The sequence below is a fragment of the Carica papaya genome, chromosome 7 (assembly GCF_054855325.1).
Source record: "Carica papaya isolate Zhongbai chromosome 7, ASM5485532v1, whole genome shotgun sequence".
Taxonomy (NCBI): Eukaryota; Viridiplantae; Streptophyta; class Magnoliopsida; order Brassicales; family Caricaceae; genus Carica; species Carica papaya.
The window spans coordinates 20,729,913-20,752,480 of record NC_142315.1 but is presented as its reverse complement, the minus strand read 5'-3'; the positions used below and the strand labels follow the sequence as shown (position 1 = coordinate 20,752,480).

The window sequence follows — 22,568 nt, the reverse complement described above, 5'->3', positions numbered from 1 at the left end:
AGGTCCCTGTCGAACACTACTATCACTGCACTCCACGTAATCTGATTATCTCCCGGATATACATTCTTGCTAATTTATCCAAGGGGTCGGTCATCCTGATGGTCAAGAAGTGGAAAGACTTGGTAAACCGATCAACAATTACCCAGATGACATCATGTCATGAGCGTGCCCTAGACAATCCTATCACAAAATCCATGGTGATATGTTCCCACTTCCACTCCAGAATTGGTAATGACTGAAGTAGCCCACCTGGGCATTGATGCTCTGTCTTGACCTGTTGACATACCAAATACTTAGAAACAAAGTCAGTCATATCTCTTTTCATCCCATTCCACTAAAATTGGAGTCGCATACTTTGAAATATCTTAGTGCTTACGGGATGCATGACAAACTTTGAGCTATGGGCCTCTATCATGATGTCATTTTTCAACTCACTGTCACCTAGAACACACACCCTGTCCTGAAATCTGAGCAACCCATCAGCAGAGACTCGAAATTCTGAATTAACTCCCTATTCTGTATCTTTCTTGAGGGCTGCTAAGGTGGAATTGGTAGACTGAGCTTCCTTTATTCTCCGGATTAACTCAGGTTGAACAGTCAGGTGGGCTAAACATGTGACTCTCTTCAGGTCCTGAAGTCGTATCTGTTGTGCGGCCCCTATTACTCTGCATTCTGAAACCATCAAATGAGCTAATATACCAACGTTTTTCCTACTGAGTGCGTCGACTACCACATTGCCCTTACCTGGGTGATATAAGATGTCATAATCATAGTACTTGAGGAGTTCTATCTACCTTCTCTAACGCATGTTGAGATCCTTTTGAGTTTATATGTGTTTCAAGCTTTTATGATTGGTATAGATCTGAAAGGTCTCCCCATATAAGTAATGGCGTAATGTTTTCAGGCGTGGATAATTGTGGCCAGTTCTAAGTCATGGGTGGGGTAGTTTTTCTCATGACTCTTTAATTGTCTGGACCCATAGGCTATGACATTCTCATACTGCATCAAAACACAACTCAACCCTAGGTAGAAGATATCACTATAAACTGTATATCTACTCGATTTGCTCGATAAGGCTAACACAGGTGCGGTAGTCAACCATCTCTTTAGTTCTGAAAAACTCCTTTCACAGTCCTTGTTCCACTAAAACTTGACGTTCTTCTTTATGAGCCGAATCAGAGGAGAAGCTAGGCTAGAAAACTCTTCCACAAACCTGTGGTAATAACCTGTCATCTCTAGAAAGTTACGAATCTCCCTAACTGAGGTCAATCTTTCCAAGCTGAGCACTACTTCAACTTTTTCGAGGTTCACTGAAACTCTATCTTTTAATATGATGTACCATAGGAAGGTAGTCTGCTCAAGACAGAATCCACACTTACTCAACTTTGCATACAGTTTCTTTTCTCTGAGAACCTACAAAACCTGAGTTAGATTGTGAGCATGTTCCTCTCTACTTTTTGAATAAACCAAAATATCATCGATGAACACAATGACGAACTGATCCAAAAATTATCTGAAACCCTATTCATCAAGTTCATGAAGATGGCTAAAGCGTTGGTTAGTCCGAATGGTATGACCAGGAACTCATAATGTTCGTACCTAGTTCGAAAAGTTGTTTTGGAAATGTCTTCTGCCCTGATCCTTACCTGATGGTAACCTGAACACAGGTCTATCTTGGAGAAGACCTGGGGATCATGCAACTGATCAAAAATATTATCGATCCTGGGAATGGGGTACTTGTTCTTGATTGTGACCCTATTCAAGCCTCTGTAATATATACATAATCTTAATGTCCCATCTCCCTTTCTTACAAATATGACTCTAGCACACTAAGAGGACACACTATGTCGGATGAATCCACTATCCTACAATTCAGTGATCTGTTTTCCCAGTTCCTACATCTCAACACAACTCATGCCGTAAAGAGTAATTAAAATAGGTTGGGTACCTGGCTGAAGGTCTATGGTGAATTCGACTTCTCTGTCCACTAGCAGTCTAAGTAGTTCATCCGATAACACATATGGAAAGTCTCGGACTACTGGAATCTTTTGAATACAAATTTCTTGCTTGGATTTGCATAGTTAGAGCAAACAGTTGGGTTAAAGTACTTGATAATAAGAGAATTTGTCATGAGAAAAACAAATGTTAAAGAATTTTATTAATTTGTAAATGACTTCTCATTAGGAGGGTTGAATACAACCTTTTTGCGAAAATAATCTATGGTGGCGTGATACACCGGTAGCCAGTTCATTCTTAAAATTACATCAAAGTCCTCCGTGTCAATCTCTATTAGGTCCACACTCAATTTTCTATCTGCTATATCTATGACACAGACACTGTATACAACTTTTCTTAGTAGTGCCGTATTCCCAGAAGTAGACACAAACAACACAGAATCAAGTTTCCTAGGTAATATATTTAATTTTGATGCAAAAATATGTAAAACAAATGAATGCGATGCACCAGTATCAATCAAAACATGAGCAAAATGATTACAGATAGTGTACGTATCACGTACCACGTCCGGGTCGGCTTCTGCATCATGCTGAGTGAGGTTGTAAGCCATGTCCTAGATATGAGGTCTGGCCTAGTTCTAGTTCCTCAGGCACTACCGCATATGCGACAGGTGTTATTGAGGCGATAACAGAGTCGGTTCCCATGATCCTTAACACAGTGTTGACAGGTCTTACTGCGCCCTGCTGCTGGAACCTGAGAAGAGCTTGAGTCATCAGCCTGGGTCTCTTGTTCTATTGAACAGGAGCAGTAGATGCTAGTCTACGGTGTGGAGCCGAGGGCCTGAGGTTCACTACTAATGGAGAAAATGTACGAAGGGTCCTCTCCACTAACTGTGCATTGGCCAAGACAGCCAAATAAATGCTGAGCTTGAACACAAACAACTACTGTTTGATCTCAGGACGGAGACCCTACTCGAACCTTTTAGCCATCCTGCCTTCATTCGTCATGCTCTCCGGGGAATACCGGCCTAACTCTAGGAACTTGTGAGCATATTCTGATACAGTCATGTCCCCTTAGATCAAGTGTGCAGACTCCATCTCCTTCATATGTCAGAGATGCTCTGGAAGGTACTCTGCATGAAAGGCCATCAGGAACTGTTCCTAAGTAACTGGAAAGGGCAGGGTGGCCTGCTTGATTTGCCACTAGCGACCTGCTTCTCCCACCAGCATATAGGTAGCAGGGGTGACTTTCTATTCGAGAGTCACCCCAAGCGTCGTGAAGGCCTTCTTTATCTCAGCTAACCAGTACTCAGCCTCTTTAAAGGACGATCCCCCTATAAAAATAGATAAATTTAGTCTTTTATACCTCTCGATGTAGCTTGGGTCCATCATGGGAGGAGTTGAGTCCTGTGGAAGAGGGATTGGACTGCACTGAGGATGGACTGGGTGGCCCTGCGGTGGTACTGCATGATACGGTGGAGGCACCGGATTATATTGTGGTGGTGCCGGGTAATATAGTTGGGGCACCGGGCCATACTGTGGTGGTGCCAGGTGGTACTGTGGCTGGGGCACCAGATCATACTGTGGTGGTGTCGGGTGATACTGTGGAGGAGTAGGGTCGTACGGGGGTGGCTCGGGATCCTCTCGCTGCAGTCATGGCTCAACCTATGGTAGCAGGGGAGAGTCAGGTAGCTCCCTCCTTTCTTCCCGGGTCTATTGGGTAGCGATGAGTTTCTCTAGTATCTCAAATAACCAGTCAACATCCTCTCGTAACAAACCCTCGGGCTGCTCGGTTTAATGGGGGCTTTCCTCTCCTCATCTATCTATACCTGCATTTCATAAGGAACGGTTGAGTGATAATTCATTGCTTTTGGTATTTCCTAAGAATTTTGTGTAAGGAATGGGTCCGAGGAACGCGGTTCTGATACCAACTGTAACGACCTCAGAAATTCTAAAGGAAATAAATTATAATATAGTGCGAAAACGAAATAAATAGTTAAGGTTTACATTCCTTACACACAAAAAACTTAAAGTCCCAAATAGTGCTACGAAAATTACCCTTTGAAGGAAATACAAAAAACCTAAGGAAATAAACGAAAAATAAATAAACTGACATACTACTCATAACCCTCTTGTGGATCGGGCTCTGGATCCTAGTCCTCTTGATCTGACATTATTAATAAATGAAAGAACTACACTAGCTCAGTAAGAATGTCACACTACTCACCGACACAGAAATGAAGGTTGGTAGAAAAATTAAAACAACTAATGGAGCTTTTAGTTAAGCAAATTCATTTATCATAAATAAAATTATTTACTGCCTACTTACCGTAACGAGATTTACAAAAACAATCTGGAGAATCAATAACATAACACATATCATGATATCATATTCAATTAATCAGAACAACAACTTATCTTGTTTATCAGCCTACTAGTATCCATGGGGGTTCATAGGAATATTCCCATAACGTGTGAACCCTTTCCTTTAATATTTTTAATTAACGGGTCATCCCCATACCTCGTCCGGTATAAGGGTGAAACGGGCCGTCCCCATACCCTGTTCGGTATGAGCGCCAAATTACTAAGCCTCAATACCATGTCCGGTATGAGGCAATGTTCACAGCATGATTCTCTATGCACTCGGTATGTCCACCATTTCTCCGGATATCCAGTAAGGCTGTCGTTTCATCTATTCACTTAATCATACAGTTCTCATTTACCTTTAATCTCTAGTTTCCCAATTCAATCATAATTACATAAACAAACAAACATGCATAAGGGAATGCAATCACATCTCGCTTTTCTAATTTAACAGTAGTCACATAAGGCAACAATACATGCATTCAAAACCATAAAATCGATCAATTAGATATTATCATGCATTCAAATTGTGAAATAAAGCGACAGAAATCAACAGAGAGTAATTTATGGTTCTGGGTTTATTAGTAACCCGTAATTAATTATAGATATTTTCTAAATTGTATAAAATGTCGTATTATTGTTAATTTGACTTCAATTCCATAACAAAGAATAAGGTGAAGAATTCTTACTCAAATTGATGCCCGAAAAGCAAAACTTGTTGACTGCGCCTACTGGCGGTCCTTGGGTTTCCTGAATTTTTCTTTGGGGATTAAAACGCACTACAAGTACCTACAAATATCTCAAAAAATCCAAAATCGGTGCTAGGATCTCTTTTTAGTCAATTCTAGAATTCCAGCACGGTGGCTCCACCGTGCTCTAGCGACGGCGCTGCCGCCAGCAATGGCGGTTTGCCTTGGGTCAACTGTTTTCGGCTGTTTTCAGCTGAATTCGGTCGATTTTGTATTAATCCTTGCAAGAAAACACATTAAGGGGCCTTAGTTGGCTAAAAAAATAAAAAACTAAAATTCACCGGCGATGGGGTTCTCTAGTGCATCAGCTCCGTCGGCTCACTTTTGCAGTTGCGTGTTTTGCTTTGGTCAACCTATAGAGGAGGAAACGATGGTTACAATGATGAAAGAATCATGTCAAACAAGAATCGAAAAGGGCCTCATCGGAGGTAGTTTTTAAAATTTTCTCCTTCAGTGCCGCCAACCTTTGCCTGCAATTTTCGGCCAATCCGCCAGTCTTTTGGCTCTAATTTGGCCATAGAGATGTTTAAAACGAGCAAAGAAAATTTTTTTTGCCTCTTTTGGCGGTCGGAAGTGGCTCCGGCACGATAGCAGGTGGTGGTGACTCCCCTTCCCGACGGCTAATTCTTTTTCTCCGGCGAGGGTGTCTGGCGGCTAGGGTTAGGGTTTGGTGTGAAAATGGTTATTTATATCTGTCTTCTTTTAATTTGGACCGTCCATTGCGTTTGATCTGAACCGTCCAATCGCGATTAAATAGAAAGTAGATCTACACCGTTGATCACGTTTAAATCTGACCGTCTGATCGCATCTGGGAAGTGCATGCATCTGGGCCGTCCGTGCACGTGGAAGCGGATCTGGACCGTCCGATCACGGGCATGCGGATCGCTAACGTGGCACCGCGTCAGTGTCCCTTGGTACGCGACGCGTTCTGGTTCATCGGGGCTGCTAACTGGACATCCTATATGATATAACTTTCTTAAATTGCGTTTTGACCTTTGGTTTTCGATTTTTTTTAAAAAAAAATACTCTCAAAATCCAAATTTTCACCCTTTTTTCTCAAAATTATTTTCAATTTCATCATTTACATAATTTTCTTTATTTTTACATTAAATTAAAATTAAAAAATCATATTTATAAATTAATTTTAAATTAATTTTAAATTACATAAAAATTAATTGGGCATTACAAATAATAGTAGATGAAATATTACATTATTCTTTAGCAGGTACTTATAATTAATTGTACATTTCATATTATCCGGTCATTAAGAATTGTTGTTAGACGCCAACTTTGATTAGTAAATTAGTTTGATTAATTTGTTATCAGTTTAATATTGAAGTTATAGGGTCGCACACTAACAAGTATTCTAATTTTTAATAAACTAATTAGTTATTTTAATTATTTAATAATTAAATTAAAAATATATAATTAAATAAACAAAATTTTTTATCTAATTAGAATATTATTATATTCTTTATTAACACTGAGAATATAATTAACATTGGAAACAAATTGAATATTTCTATTTGAGAAATAAAAAATTAATATTTATATTTATTGATTATTATATTATTAGTATAATAATATAATATGTGTGACTATTATAATAATAGAGATTATTGTAAAATTTAATTTGGAATTAAATTAATTTATAAAATTGTTTGATTAAATAATAATAATAATAATAAAAGACAACATAAATATATGAGATATATATGTATATATAATTGGGTTATGAACCTAACTCTATTGCCAACATATATATATATATATATATATACATATATATATATATGAGATTTATGTAATTGGGTGCTAGAAAAAAGAAAGCGCCCAAATTAGTTTGGACGTGCAAAGGAAGAAGTCCAAAAGGATTTGACAATTAGCCATGCCACTTATATATATATGTGAGATATATATAAATTTATGTATAAGGGTGCCACTATTATAAACAAAAAAAAAAAGGAGAAGAAAACAACCTGTAGCCGCACACTAAAAGAAAAATAAAAGATTGAGGGAATTTAGTTCTTTCAATTTTGTTAAAATTTTGTGAGAAAATTTTAACGTATATATTATTCAGTTTATTCCTGTGTTTCGTTAATCAAAGAATTAATTATCAAATATCAATTTTGATGTAAATATGCATAGAATTTTTATATTTTTGAAAAATTTTAATTTGAGAATTCATTGTGATATGTATTTTAGATTTGATCTTTGACCTGTAATATAATTTTTTAAATACAAATAAATCATATTTGATTATTTTATATCTTCCGCTACGCATAGTGAGCACATTATAATCCTTCATTTAAATTCTATAGTTTTCTTTCTATGTGGCAGATCAGTGAATATTCATATTTTATTTTACTTTAATTTATCTATTTCATTCTTCATAGCCTTTACCTAATGAGAGTTCTTACAAGCTTCTTGATATGAATTGGGTTAATTCTGTGAGTTAATGAAAAACACATACCCTTTATACTTATCAATAAGTTTGGCACATGAAGTACTATAAGACACGGGTATAACCTTACTAACCAATTCTTTCTTCTCATTAAACACTTGTGAGTGGGTGATGGGAGCAGGAGTATGTTCACATATAAAGTCTTTCAAAATTGGAGGGAGGCCTTCTAATTATGGTGAATCTTCTCATCGGGTAAGAAGGATCAATATTGTAGTCATCTTGTCTTTAAGTGTCATGGGTTCCCTCTCTATTAAGTAATGGCCGTAAAAGGATGTGCTTTTGTCTGTATCATCTAGGTGATGATTGTGAGAGTGCATACCCTTTGAGTTAAATTCTTTATTTGTATCCTCTGAGGGGTAGGTTTTTTGTGTGTTTTGGTTCAGTGTAGGAAAAAGGGGAATTGGATTAGAGAAATTGGTATTGACATCATTGTTGGTTGAAAACCTGATGAAATGGTCCTACCTGTCTCCATATCTAGAAATTTGTATCTTTTACACCAAAAGAATATCCTAAAAAACCACATTTTTTTGCCTCAGGATCAAACTTATGGCTGTTGTTAGTTAAGGTAAAGGCAAAAGTCAAACACCCAAAAACTCTTAGGTGTTTATAAGCTGGCTTTTTTTGAAATAGTAGTTCATGTGGAGTTTTGTGATAAATGACATATGAGGGAGTTCTGTTAAGCAAATATACAATTGTAAAGAGAAAATAACTCCAGTATTTTAGGCTGAGACCACTTTTGAACTTCAGGTTCTAACAATATTTAATACGTTTAATATCTATTCATGTTTTCTCTCTACAATTCTATTTTATTCTAAAGTCTCAACGTAACTCATTTGATAGATAATTCGTTTCTTCATATAGAAATTTGATTTAGGATTAGGACTAGGATTCTTATTAGATTTAGAATTCTTATTTTATAGTTTAAATCAAATAAAGATGACAAACTCTATAAATAGAGGTCACCACCCTTCATGTAACAGCAAGTTCAATATTTAATAAAATTTTCAGTTTGCTTTTAACTTTTTCTAATTGTGTGAGTGTTCTTTAAGAAGGTATCTACAACCATCCTGTCGAATACTGGGTTGATTCAACTTATCAAAGGAAGTTCCTTGTGGTGATTTATCAATTCTTCTTAAATTGATTTCACTTATTAAGATTGCATCTTGTGGCGTTTAATCAATTCTACTTTTATCCCTACTACCTAGTTTGACATTTACAATTTGAATATATATCAAGTAGAGAGGATTTATTGAGAGTTTAAAGATTCTATATATTAGATTAACTGTAGAGATTTTGATCACGTTAGTTGATTCAGGGTTCCACATCAAAATCGCTCATCTCAGACTTTCTCCCATTGTCGCTGTGAATGGTTTTAATTTTTGTATTAAACTATTCTTTATGAGGGTGTAAAAGATTTACAAACTAAGGTCAGCCTCATATTTGGATCTAAGTTTGTACACTCAAGTACATCTATTAAAATCATCCACGATTGTAAGAAAATAATGATATCTACCATGAAAGATCTCATTAGAAGACCCTTAAATGTCAAAATATATGAGATTAAAAAATGTTTAGACTTATGTTGACGAACAGGAAATAGAAGTATACAAAGTTTAACAAATGAATAAACATAATAAGGTTTATACTTTGTATCCTATCTATAAGAAAATTGGACCTAAGTAATGAAGAGTGTCCAAGGCAGTAACGGCAAAGATAAAAAAACTTCATATTGGTTCATATTAGGGACAACTGCGACATAAAAGGTTTGGTAACGCTCTAAGAAAGGAACTTCATGTTGCTCCAATTGGTAAAGATCATGTTTCATTTCACCCACTCTAATTGTTTTCCAAGTCAAAAGATTCTATATAACACGAAATTATGGTGAGAAAATGAGACAACGTTTTGACTCTTAACCTAATCTTCTAGCAAATATAATGTTAAAGCTGAAATATAGAACACATAAAACATTATGGAGAACTAACATATTGGTTATCTTTATGGTTCTAACATGGAAAACATTTATTCTATCATTGTTTGATAAGACAATTGCAGAAAAAGTGTTTGTTGTAATTCTTGTATATAAATGCGGGGTAGATATGATGTTTTGAGGCACCAGTATTGATAATCCAAGAAATAATTGTGTCTTTTTTGGGTTATATGAATGAGTAGAGATATAATGATACATATTAGAGAACCTAGACATATTAGGGTCTTGACAAGGAGTGGAAGATGATTGTACAAGATGTATTGAAGAATGATTATGTTCCAATAATGGCATCAATTTTGCATAGGGTTTTTATGTGATGACATGTTGTTTTTCAACACTGCTATTATGTGTGAAAGATGTGGAGACTTAGTTAACTCTCAATGACTTGATTTTTCCATGAAGCTTGTGTCCCTTTAACTATCCATGCTACTTCATGCAAGTTTTTGTAGTGTGTTTGGGCATGCTGTAGTAGGAGTTCAAAGTGGCCTTAAAGCATGGTTCAATTAAATTACCTACAATCTTATGATAAAAATAATAATATCTCTCATGATTTAAACTAGATCACTTAGTTGTCTTATTTGATTTCCTAGCATTGAAAATCAAAACTCTCTTGATTGAACTATCCAACAAGATTTCTTTATGTTTTTTCTTTTGTTGGACAATGAAATATACTTCATTTAGGGTAGGAAAAGATTTTATCAATAATATTTACGTTTTGATGACTTTATATGACTCATTTAGTCCTATGAAGAATCCTATTATTCAGTCTCTCTGCTGATATTCGATTATTGTTCTCAATCCTCCACATGTATAGTTTAAAATTGGTTCATAATTCAACAATGCATCACATAAGGCTTTCAATATTGAAAAATAAATATTTATAATATCTTAATTTTACATAAGGTTAGTTATAATATGTTTTATCTTGTAGATTCTGTGAGCATTTTACTATGTATATCTTCATTTTAGCTCAATCCAGAGTTAATAAGTTGTGTCTGCATAGAGTGTGTTGTACTCGATGTCAACCGAAAAAATATTTTGTATCTACATAACAACAATATCATTACAATGCAGCTAGTGTTCCATAAATAGGCTACCTAGATCTGTTGATTCTTTCAAACTTATGTTAATAAACCCTAATTTATTTTTTATTTATAGTATATTTTTCATGGATCTTGCTCAAGTGTGGTAGTTGCTTGTATATAATAACTACGTTACGAGTAATACACCTGAGTTTTCATTTGTCTCGATGTAGTACAGATTATTTGGATAGAATAATCGATAACAAATTCAATCAAGAAAGACAGATCTTGATGAGGGGCTAAGTTTGCGGTTTGATTTGATTTTTTGTTTTGAATCATAACTCTAATACAATGAGTTTTTTTTTTAAAAAAAAAAAAAAGAATAAAGAAAGAAAGGTCAAGGAGGATCCACAGGATGAAAGACAGAAGGGGCAAAAAAGGAAGAGGAAGAATGAAAATGGACGAGGATTTAGAAAACCTTAATAGGGTTTTTATCTCTCAAATCTTGTATCTTTAGAATGAGAAAAAGAAGCTTGAACATGTGCAAAAAAAAACAAAAAAAAAAAAACAGACGTAGACTTCATATATACAAAAAAGAAATATATATATATATATATGTCTATATGAGCCTATGCAACTAAACTCAATCCATGTTCTTAGATGGATATGATCCATATTTTGACAACATGTGGCGCTATTAACGCAATTTAAAGATAGGAAAGAAAACTCTCACAGGAATTCCGGCGCTCAAGAAGAGTGAAGACGAAGTCAACTTCAGCTTTTCTAAAATTCGCGTAAAATCCAATCCAACAATTGACTCCAAAATACGACTCATCAAATGTTCTTATCAACAATCTGTTCCGTAACCAGTTTATTTGGTTAGATATCATTTAGCCCAATAAAAAGTAATATACACATAATAAAGATATACAACAAATTTAAAGATATTTATTTTATACTTCATACCAACTTCGAAATCATTTACATTTCAAATATATTACCAAATCTTTTAAAACTCCTTGAGATTCCTTTAACCAAAAAATAAAATTAAGACTAGATGAACTTTAAAAATAAGACCAGGACAAAATAATTATGTGTGTGTGTGTGTGTGTGTGTGTGCGTGTGTATATATATATATTTTCATACCAATCCAATAACCCAAAAGGGAGAAAACTCGATGCCTCTTTCGGCCATCTACTGTGATCAAACTACATCATAGAATCCTGTTTTTCCACATGAGAAACTATGTATGGAGTAGGAAACGACAAATATCATACAGACTGAAAACAGCTACACCTATGAGATTCTCTAGTTAATCTCACCTACCATGAGAATAATATTATACCTGGGTTTGTATATGTACTAAGCACGTTTAGTAACACAAATCTATCTTAAATGGTGCATCTCTTTGGGACCGAATACTGTAACTTGATCTTTCCCGTGATAGACTTGTAACATACTACTAGTAAGTAGTATCTGAACTGAACTGAACTACTCATCATCTGCCTCTGCAGAGAAGTCTGGCTCGTCAGGCTTTTGTAACTTGGGCATCTCAACATCCTTGATTTTCTGAGCTCCTCTTCGTGTGTTTGCTGCAAACCTAGAAGCCAGTATTGTGACACCAAGCGACGGTGCAACAGTACTACTCTCTTGTTCTTCTCCACCACTCACTTGTTCATCAACCATTCTAGACTCTATACTGCTAAGGGTCTTGGCCATCATCCTCTTCTTGTATCGTCGCCAAGCAGCCTGAATGAAGCAGGCTGCCCACGTCCTCCAGTGGTGGGAGTAGAAACGGAAGGTGTGTTGCAGCTTCTTGCTGTGTAGACGCCTAAACTGGTTGGCCACAAATTTGAGATCCTCTGCTCGCAATGCGAAGGCCTCTACTTCAACAAGGGATCTCACTGTTCTTGTGGAGGAAGGCAAGTTGATAGTAGATTTTGGGAGCAGGGCCCAAGCAAGCAGTTCCTCTCCACAAAAATCACCTGGTCTTAAAGTAATTGAGTTGAAGAAACCTGTCCTACCTCCATTTGTGGTTGAACTCTCTAGTCTCCCTCTGATAATGAAAAGCATCTCTGTGACTGGGTCGCCTTCACGAACTATATAAGTTCCCTGAGTACATAAGGAGGAAACTAAGCGCTCACATATGGCGTCTAGTAGCTGATCATCCATTTGTGAGAAGAAAGGGACCTGCAAAAGAGGAAAGTTAAAGGTCAATATAAACAATCCAATCTGAAATAATAAACAAAGGTTGACTATGCTAAGAACTTACACGTCTAACAAGGTCTAAGCAGAGGTGGCGTTGGATATCTCTACGGAGATCTGTAGGTAAGCCACGCAAGATTGATTCTTCATCAACTCCGCGGGTTGCAAGCCATTTATACTGGACAAATCTTCTAACTCGCTCTCTCAAATCTTGAGGGAGTTGGCGATGTCTCATCCACTCCTCAGTGTCTCTTCGCTTGAGCCTCCATTCCTCAAGTCTCACAGTGATGGATTGCAAGTAAGTCTAACAAAACAGATGGGTTTAAATGGATGAGTCACAACAGAGTGGTCAATAAATATCAACAAGGAAACAGAGGAAGCTACAATTAATGTTTTCTTTTCTTCCATTTATTTTTCCGGTTCTTTAAAAATTATAGTCCGTGATGATTGGGTATCTATATAAATTAATAAGTGCTAAAAGACAAGTGAAAAATGCGCAATTTTTTAAACAAAATAGGTTCTTGGGTTTATAGAAGCAACAAATATGAATGTCTGTAATTAAGTAACAAACTTTAGGAGTCTAAAAATATTCTTAAGTTTCACTCCTAGCATCAATCAAGTCATAGACAATAGTTGATTTCAGGTTATACGTATGGGCATTTACAGGTTAAATAACACTTTGCTAAGAGCATAAAGTTTCATTAATACCTGCATGTTTCCAATTAAATGAGCAAACAAAACCAGACCCAGTATGGCGATGAGTATGGCGAACAAGGTTTCCCAAACAAAGGTGCTTGTAGACAAAGTCTGGCCATAGGAACTGAAAATTAAGATAGCAGAATAGGCGCATCAAAAAATAGAAAAAAGAACCATTTTATGCAGTAACACTTTCCATCAGCGTTTCTAGTTAACAGGGAATCCATTCCTTAAAAACATGTATCCAACTAAAATCCTGTATAGGCTACAAGTAATTAGTATTATAATATCACATGTTGCAAAAATTGTTCCGGTCGAAGTTTGTAACCTCAAATAGTATGCAGAAACAAATGCTCAAACATTTCATCTAAAATTCATGCGTAAGTCAAACTGTAATTGCAGCAAATTTATCATATTAGCATATCCATAAAAACATACCTCAGATTTTGCAAGCCCCACCACAAACAGTATAAATATTTCTCAATAAACTTCGAGGAAAGGACATTGTTTGTCAATGCATTTTCGAATATGCCATAGTTGAAGCTGATATCATTTGCAGGGTTGCAATTTCTAAATACAACAGTAGTGTTTTCCCATTGCTTGCGGCCACCGTCGCTTAATGTGCCGCAGTCCAAATAATGGGGAATGCATTTCAAAGGAGTAAACTCCTTTCTGCATTCAGACTTCCAGCATGTTGCATGGCGCTCAATTGACAACAAATACCATGATGCCCCTGATACCTACAACAACAGAAATCTGGTTCAAAACGAGCCTACTTGAAGGGTCAGTAAGTTTCCTTAAAGCGGGTAAGAATTTACGTACATGACTAGCTAACATGTATAGCAGGAGATTATATATGGCTCCAGCCCAGGCAGTCTTTGTAACCACTCCAGTTGCTTTTATTATCTGAGAACTTAAAGGGAAAATCAGGTATAATCTGGGTAAATATTGGAGCAGAACAATCAAGACAAGGGCATTGTTGGTATGATCGGAATGGGAGCTTCTAGTTGCCGGAATGATGAACCAGATAACAATCTGCCAAAAGAAGAAATAGCAAAAGTGCAAATTTTTTCTGTTACTTTTGCAAATTTTTTCTGTTACTTTCTCTTCACCAATATCAAGAAAATCATTGTGGAAAGCAGAGATATGCAATAATACTTCGAGCTATGAGGATATTCTCACAATTTGAGATCACTTAGCTAACCGTCAGAAACCCAGGGAAACATGTAAACTCAATTATACAGAAATTGTTACCTAAGAAGGAAACATTCAACTAGTAAAAATTGGCAATTTGTTTTCTACATTGTGAACGACCAAACATGGAGGGTGAAGATGAACTAAAACATCTGTGCCCCTTCTTTTTAACTCTTAATGACACTTCAAAAGGAAAAAGAAATCAACCAATTGTTATTTCTCTCTCTCAAGAAAGAATCTTGATCATGTCCAGACGGCATATAACCGTAGAATAATCACTGATGTATCAAAGTAATAATAACCCAAAAGGCCGCAAATAAATTGGAGAAAGTACCTGGGGTAGAGGTAGTGATGCCAGCAGATCTATTAGGAAGTCCGACTTTAGGTACCGCCGGGCAATCAGCTCGGGATCCTTTACAAGCTCACCCCGCCCAAAAACCCGTGAAGTAGGCGATATATAAGCTGTCCTAAACTTAATGAACATGTGCAACAGATAAAACGCATCTGCGAAACTCCGAAAACAAGTGACAACAATCCCCAATTTCGAATCACTTTGCATACAAGAAGACTTCGCATTGGTCACCACCGAGGGGAGGTAGAAGAACAATGGATCAACAAACAGGGCCACTAAGCACCAGAAGAGGAAAACCCTGTTCCATTGCAAGAAAATATCACTGGCCGGATCAAGAATCTGCCCCCTCAATGGCTCGTGGTTCTCTGGAAAGACCTTGAACCTTCCGAACCTTGGAATTTTTTTCGGTTTAGTGTTTTCACTGATGACAACTCCTTCAGGTTTCAGTAAAGGAGCCGATACTTTGTATAGTGGCAGGGGCTTGTCTAGCTGACCAGCGCCATTTTTTTCCCACGAAAGTTGGGGATTCCGTTTTTCATCATTGTGGAACCTGGGAATCGGAGGGGAAAGCCATTCATCTTATAACCATATATGAAGAAAGGAGAGAGAGAGAGCAGATGGTAGAGAATTACCTGACGAGTCTCTCTTTCTTGAAGTCCATTTTTGAGAATGTAGCAGAAGGAAACAAGTACTAAACAATGTTGTGACATAAATGAGAGATCCAAACAGCGATATTAAAAAAGGGACTGCGAGAATTCCCCATTTTAGCAGTGGAGTTCATATCGCCGTCCTTAAGAAACGCATCTTGATTGAAAGCTGAAGGCGTTTTGAGATGTGAAAGAAAGACGGAGGCAGACAGAGAGAGAAATGTGAGGCTTCAGGTAAGGAAAGAGAAAGAAGAAGAGGAAGAGGAAGAGGAAGAGGAAGAAGTAGAGAAAGAGAAAGAGATAGTTTACGGTTGTCTCATTTGGTTGACTTCCATTAAACCAAATAACTAACAATGAAGGAAAAGAAGCGTGGAGCTGATGCAGGCCGTTAATTCATCTATTTAATATTGTTTTTTGGGTGGGGGGGAGTTGATGAACTCGAAGCATACTGCTTAGAAGACAGCATTCAATATGAAGGAGAACGTGAGAGTCATCATTGACGACTAAAAAATTTATTATATAAATAAAAAATTAAAAAGACCGCGTATAATGCGCTGATAAAAGAAAAAAATATATATATTAACAAAAAAAGGAAAAAGGAAAAGAAAACAGAAGAAGATTTTGATATAAAGATTTTTATATTCATTCCGGAGGCAAGATTTTCGCGACTTCCCCAATTGTAAACTTACCACAACAGTTGGCGTATGAACACAAATACATTATTTCTTTACATATCAATGTATAAATACAAACATATCATTCTTTCCTCAGTTAGGATATCATAAGTTATTTTTTTTGCTTTTAATGAGAAAATTAAATATAACACACTAGATTGATTGATTATGAACGCAAATCTTGAAACATGAAAAATTCCTCACAAAATGAGAATTTTATTTATTTTTAAACTGCATTTCATGAATTCATTTTTTTTTTTATATTTTTGTTCTTATTTAAATATTAACAGTCTATATTCATACTGTAAAATCGTACTTCCTATAAAATTCTCCGATCAGATTGCAAGGTTTCAATTTTACAGGCAGACGAAATAAGTAATGTCACAGATTCCCGCAAGAGTAATATTATTGATCAAGACAGGTGCCTGCCTCACTATAACACAATTAAGGATTTCCATTAAAATACCAATCACGACTAAATGAAATTAAAACTTTTAATCATTACCGATTTGATTCTTAACAACCAATTGTCTCTACACTTTTTGGCCACTTTAAGCTTGTAGAGGTAATAGATTAACATCCAATCATTTCGTCTCGTTCGTTTTTAACAATAATAATAGGGTTCTATTCTATTTCACTAGTCAATTTGTTCAACTTCGGTTTTCTTTTCTCCTTTATTAGTTACGAAAAATACACCATCTTCTCAGGGTGCACAATTGCAAGCCACAACCAGATTTCACAAAATAGAATGAAACGAGCAAGAGAAGCTGAGTTAGCTTTACAGATACTACAAAAATCTTGAGATTCTTTCCTTGCCGACTGAAAGAGACATCATCTCCAAGCAAAAATGCAGTTTTAACCAAAAATCGTGTAGCTGCCAGATCCGGGTTGCCCAGCAGAAAACAAAACAGGACGTGGAACTCATGCTTGCAACATATCAATGCATAAAGCCAGAAGCAAAACCAAATCCCATGGTAGAATATCTTAACCACCTTCAAATGAGAAGAGGCCATAAAAGGACTATAGCTCTCATCTTGTATCTCTATCCACCTTACCAATACTACCCTCCACCTCCCTCATAAAACCCCAAAAAGGGTAAAAGAAAACAAACAAAAAACAAAATTGAACTTAGAAAACGGAGCAAAAATGATCATCTTAGTTCTTCCCCCGTAACTCTCACCTCACAAATAAGGGCATACCTAGCACTTTAAAATTTCACCTCTTGCATTTGGATGATGACAACGAAAAAAGATGGTTCAAATCAATCTATAAACCATTCAACCAGAAAGTATTCCATATTCCTTCCACTGCACTGACATCTGAATGACCAAGCAGGGCGTTGGGGTAAGAAAAGCCTTTAACTGCAGGAAACCATTCAATAAACCTGACCCTCTCCCAACTAAAAAGAAGGCAAAGGTAAAGCAAGAAATCATACCATTATCCTGCGAACTTTGAAGAATCAAATTCTGTTATTATTACCACGTTCGCAAATCATCAGAGATTTTAAGCATTTCAGAGCACATTATTTTAAACGGAACCCCAAACTTCTGTAGAACAGATTAAAGTACCTGCCAGAAGTGTTTGAAGCAGCTCCTCAATCCCTTTTTAAGTTAAACAAAAGAAATGCCACTAGATTTTGGAGGAGTCACATCACAGCTGATGAGATAATCAAACAGAAGCATCTAGAGATGAAGCCGGCTGGGACCGACAATCATCAAAAATTGAAGATCCCATAGCAGGCAGCAAACAATGAAGCCCCAGGGCAGTGTAGAAGCACAAAGCCAATGAAGCAGAGACCCAGAAGACACCTCAACACAAAAAGGAAAAAGCATAGATTTTCAGCACTGATCTTAGGAATTATGTCTCTCAATAAGTATGTAACAATTTAAATCTTTTTCCTATAAAGAAAATACAACTACTCTTCTTAGCTAAATAAAAGAGAGAATCATCATAGCTATAAGAAAGAAACTAACTTATCCAGGTTCATGAGGCTGGGGGCGTCGCCCAATTAAAACATAGTCTTACTGAAGTTCAAACATACTAAACACACTTAAGCTTCATATCATCTCAACAAAAGCAACACCATCACTTGTCAACATTCAGCTCCTGCTTCGTCGACGATCCCTCAAGCCATTTCTGTGCAAATCCAGTAAAAACTTTTGAATGAGAAACAGCAAGCAAAGGCAAAGCCCACAGTGATAATATGAAATAAAGAACTGTCCCAATGAGATGAGTGTGTGCACCAGCACACCAGATTAAGTATTTATGTGGTTGAGAAAGATGTTGTCGAAGCATAATGCACAGTGTAGTAGCTTATGTCAGGCATTTCATTTAGATCTTATATAGGTGCAAGGTCTTAATTGCTATAATTCAATGTGAAAGCTTTCGCCAATAGAGTAATTAAAATCAAGCTACTAAAGAAACTTCACCCGTTGGCATATGGCAACTCCTCTCGTCCACGATATCCTGGTGACCTGCTATAACTGCGTCCACGAGGAGAAGGACTGCGACGTCTTGGGGATCTTCCACGAGGACTGTAACTCCTGCTTCAAATAAGGAGTGTCAGAAGATAATATTAAAAATTTATGATGGCCACTTTATGCAACCTATTAACTTTTAGGAGGAAATCAAAATTAAAACATATATAATGCAATAAGGTAAATTATACGTCAATAAATGGTGGCATTAAAATTGATGCTAGCAATAACAGAACAAGTCAATAACATTACCTTCTTCCATAGCTTGGACTCCTACGGTACCTAGGGCTACGGCTGCGACGCCTTCCTGAGCCACCACGTGAACGACATTCACGAGCAAAATGACCGGGCTCACCACATTCGTAGCACTTCAAATCAGAACCACCTGAACGACCACGCCCTCCTCCACGTCCACCACCACCACCTCTTGAATTGTGAGAAGGTTCAACTCTCCAGCCATTCTTGCCTACCCCAAACATAAAATGCAACTACTTAGAAGGAAGCTTCAAGTATCATCCAGTTAGAAGATGTCACTTCAACCAAGAGAAACCAGCAAAATCCGTTAGATGTTTAAGTTTTGTTTTTTTAAAAAGAAAAGAATAGATGAACTCAAGCACACCCATAACAGCAGATTCACCAAAGCGATACTTGATGAAAAAGCAAAAGACACTCAACAAGCACAGGAAATAACAAAGAGTTTAAAAGATCAGAATATCACAGGAAACTCAACAAAAATATTTAGCATTTCAACAAAATGAGATTGAAATTTAGTAAAAGTTCCACTCCAGTATGGTCCTTTCATGAGCTTCTTAATCAGATTTTAGTTCAGAACAGCAGGAAATTTCCTAATGAACCTGGCACATACCTTTTAACCCCAAAAAAAGAACTTGGCGCATATGTATGGCATAACCGCAGTCTCAAAAGACGAAGAAATGGGAAAATGCATAATGCTCAAGTGTCAAAATTTCATATCCTATCAACATTCTTCCCCATACCTAACTCATTCACATCATATATAACCATGGCCATAGGATGTTTACAAGTGATTGGTGTCTGGAAACTGAATAAACTACTGCACTAGCAACACCTGTTTATTTTGCAAAGGAAAGTTATTCCTTCTCTATCAAAGATCTTCCATGAATGAATACAGACATGAGGAAAAAACACAACTGAGACTTTGAACAGATAACCAACTTCCAAGAACATCAAATAATTTCAAAAAAATAAAATAAAATCAAAATAAACTATTCATTATGACAACAAAAAGAGAATAAGTGGTGCATTGTAATTAGACATTCAGACATACCATCTAAATCACGAATTGCATCCCTTGCATCCCTGGGATCATCAAAGTCAATGAAGGCATAGCCTGGTGGCCTTCGAGCAACCCACACACTGCATACAAAGCGTAAAAGATATTGAAAAATAAGGCAGAAACAGCAACAAAGCATAGACAAATCTGCCTCCACTACTTGAAAACACACTGCCAACTAGAAAATTGCTAGGCCATTGATTGTAACCCACTAACTTGGCATTTAACAGAGGGCATTCATAAGTTTCTGTTTAAGTATTACAATTACAACAGTGCTGTCGCCAAGTACTTCCTTGAAAACAAACATACTCAAAAAGATTTTCTGCTGGTAGCACCCACGGGACAAACTCTTAGTTTGTTGAAACAAGTTTCATGGCACAAAGCACGTAGTATTAATCAGAAAATAAGATCCATTTTTACCTTCGAATAACTCCGTACACGCGAAACTCATCCTCAAGTTCTCGCTCAGTGACTCGTGGGTCCAGGTTACCCACGTACACTCGCGACATTGTTTCAAATTCACCTGTTAAAAATACACAATAGAAGATGAAGGAACTAAGATTTCTAACCACAGCAAAACAATATAAAGACAGAACCATATGCAAACTCCTAGTTGAAAACAATGATTAGGAATGTCGACTAAACAGAAAACTAATATATTTTCCTTTTCCTAACCTACATGCTTCAATACCTTTCAGTAGAAGATATATAGAGGAAAACAATTTTTTCTAACAGGAGAATAAAAATGTTCACGTTCTCTAGGGATCAAATGGGAGATCTCCAATCTAAAACCTATCTTGCTAATTTCGAATATAAACCCAAAGAAGAAACTGGAAATACGCGTTTGGCAGCTGGGAAAGGAAAATCAAAGTTTGCTTAGGGATTCTGAAACCAAATATTTTTTTAAAAAAAAGAAAAAGCATAAATTTAAAAGAGAGTAGAAATTTTACACAACAATTTAGCACATAAACATTGCAACATGTTGAAGATGTGAACCTTACGAGTATAAGCAGGCAACAGGAAAGAGAAACCCTAGCAGCTTTGCACAGTTCTATATCCTTTCGTTCTCGTGTCTCGTTTAGGGCTTTGGCTTTTATACGGGGCACTGCCTTGGCCTCCGCCTCCCTTCGATTAAATAATATACGAAGTAAAAAAAAAAAAAATCAGGAAAGCAAGTTGATTAAGGCCTGGGAATTATGGGCCTAGACAGGTATATTTGAAAACAATAAAATGAAGTAAAGCCCAATCTAATTCTTTCAGCCTGCATATGTGAAAGTTTTCAATTTCAAAAATTTTATTCTTCTCTTGTTTTCGCATTAGGGGGTTAAAAAACCGCCCGATGCTTAATTTTCTTTTTTTTTTTTTTTTTTTTTTTTTTTGTAAAAGATCACTTGTATATTGTATTTTCAGTTTTTCATAGGTTTTGTAAACAACAAATTCATAAATTTGTATGAAATTAATTTACAAAATTATATTTATTTTAGTTATGAGAGGTATAAAGTTTTTTTATTTCTTTAATAAGTAAATGGTATAAGGTTGATGTAGCGCCCGGACCGAGGAGGAAAAAAAAAAAAGGGCCACGTCAGCAGCCACGTCAGCAGGCCCGGTCAGCAGTCCCGGCCAACCGGGACCTGCCACGTGGCAAAACCACGTCGTTTCAAAAAGGGCCACGTTGGCGATCCGCGTGGGCGCGATCGGACGACCCAGATTTAAACGCACGGACGGCCCAGATTTAATCAAAAACGGACGGTCCAGATTAAAACAAAATGTACGGCTGAGATCAAAAGGCAAGGGGTTATAAATAGAACCCCCACACCAGACCACAAACCCTAGCCGCCTGCCACTCGCCGGAGAAGACGAACCAGAAGCCGGCCGCCGCCACCCGCCGTCGCACCGGAGGAACTTCCGACCGCCGATCGAGGTAAATTTCGTACCCCCGACTCGTTTTTCCACGTTGATTCCTCATGTGGCCAAATTGGAGCCAAAATCCCGGCCAAACGGCCGGAATGCACGGCCGAAGCCCAGCGGCGCTGCCGCGCCCTTCTCGATTTTTGCCTCCGATGAGGCCCTTCCCGGCCTCCGTTTGATGCAATTTTTATATCACCGTGATCACCACTCTTTTCTCTACAGGTTGACCGGAGCCGAATCACCAAAACACGAACCTCGCCGGAGAGCCGCCGCACCCGAGAGCGCCGCCGCCGGTAAGCTCCGTTTTTCCGTGATTTTTTGGCCCCCCGAGGATCCTAGGGTTGTTTTCTCGCAGGGACCGATGCGAGTGTGGCCGAATTCGACCGAAAACGGCCGAAAACAGCCAACTCGAGGCGAATCGCCGCCGCCAGCGGCGGCGCCGTCGCCGGAGCACGGCGGAGCCGCCGTGCCGGAGTTGCGATTAGGGCCGAAAGGGGCCCTGGGCCTAATTTGGGATTTTTTTGGAACACGTGCAGGTACCAGTAGTGCGTTTCAGTTCCCC

At 37.3% G+C, this 22,568-nt stretch overlaps 2 protein-coding genes across 5 annotated transcripts; both read right to left on the bottom strand.

Moving 5' to 3' along the window:
• Positions 1 to 11,695: 11,695 nt before the first annotated feature.
• Positions 11,696 to 16,115, bottom strand: CNGC14 (cyclic nucleotide-gated channel 14). 2 transcript variants are annotated; one of them, XM_088206868.1, is made up of 7 exons: positions 15,621 to 16,115; positions 14,971 to 15,538; positions 14,265 to 14,348; positions 13,881 to 14,182; positions 13,455 to 13,566; positions 12,814 to 13,050; positions 11,696 to 12,731 (listed from the first exon to the last, which is right to left on the bottom strand). In XM_088206868.1, the coding sequence occupies exons 1-7, from the start codon at positions 15,647 to 15,649 to the stop codon at positions 12,033 to 12,035; spliced, it is 2,031 nt and encodes a 676-aa protein (XP_088062994.1). In that variant the 5' UTR covers positions 15,650 to 16,115; the 3' UTR covers positions 11,696 to 12,032. The 2 variants fall into 2 exon arrangements, with proteins under 2 accessions (XP_088062994.1, XP_088062993.1); XM_088206867.1 differs by having other exon boundaries at positions 14,265 to 14,477; positions 15,621 to 16,114.
• Positions 16,116 to 16,954: 839 nt separating this feature from the next.
• On the bottom strand, positions 16,955 to 21,245 carry LOC110818584 (serine/arginine-rich splicing factor RSZ22A-like). Of its 3 annotated transcripts, XR_015813041.1 has the most exons (7): positions 21,095 to 21,245; positions 20,519 to 20,621; positions 20,093 to 20,181; positions 19,039 to 19,252; positions 18,739 to 18,852; positions 18,283 to 18,445; positions 16,955 to 18,117 (listed from the first exon to the last, which is right to left on the bottom strand). XR_015813041.1 is itself a non-coding variant. In XM_022047500.2 (6 exons), exons 2-6 carry the CDS (start codon positions 20,605 to 20,607, stop codon positions 18,409 to 18,411), a joined length of 543 nt encoding a protein of 180 aa, XP_021903192.1. In that variant the 5' UTR covers positions 20,608 to 20,621; positions 21,095 to 21,245; the 3' UTR covers positions 18,127 to 18,408. The 3 variants fall into 3 exon arrangements, 2 of the variants coding, with proteins under 2 accessions (XP_021903192.1, XP_021903191.1); XM_022047500.2 differs by lacking the exon at positions 16,955 to 18,117 and having other exon boundaries at positions 18,127 to 18,445; XM_022047499.2 differs by lacking the exon at positions 16,955 to 18,117 and having other exon boundaries at positions 18,127 to 18,445; positions 21,100 to 21,241.
• Positions 21,246 to 22,568: the final 1,323 nt, after the last annotated feature.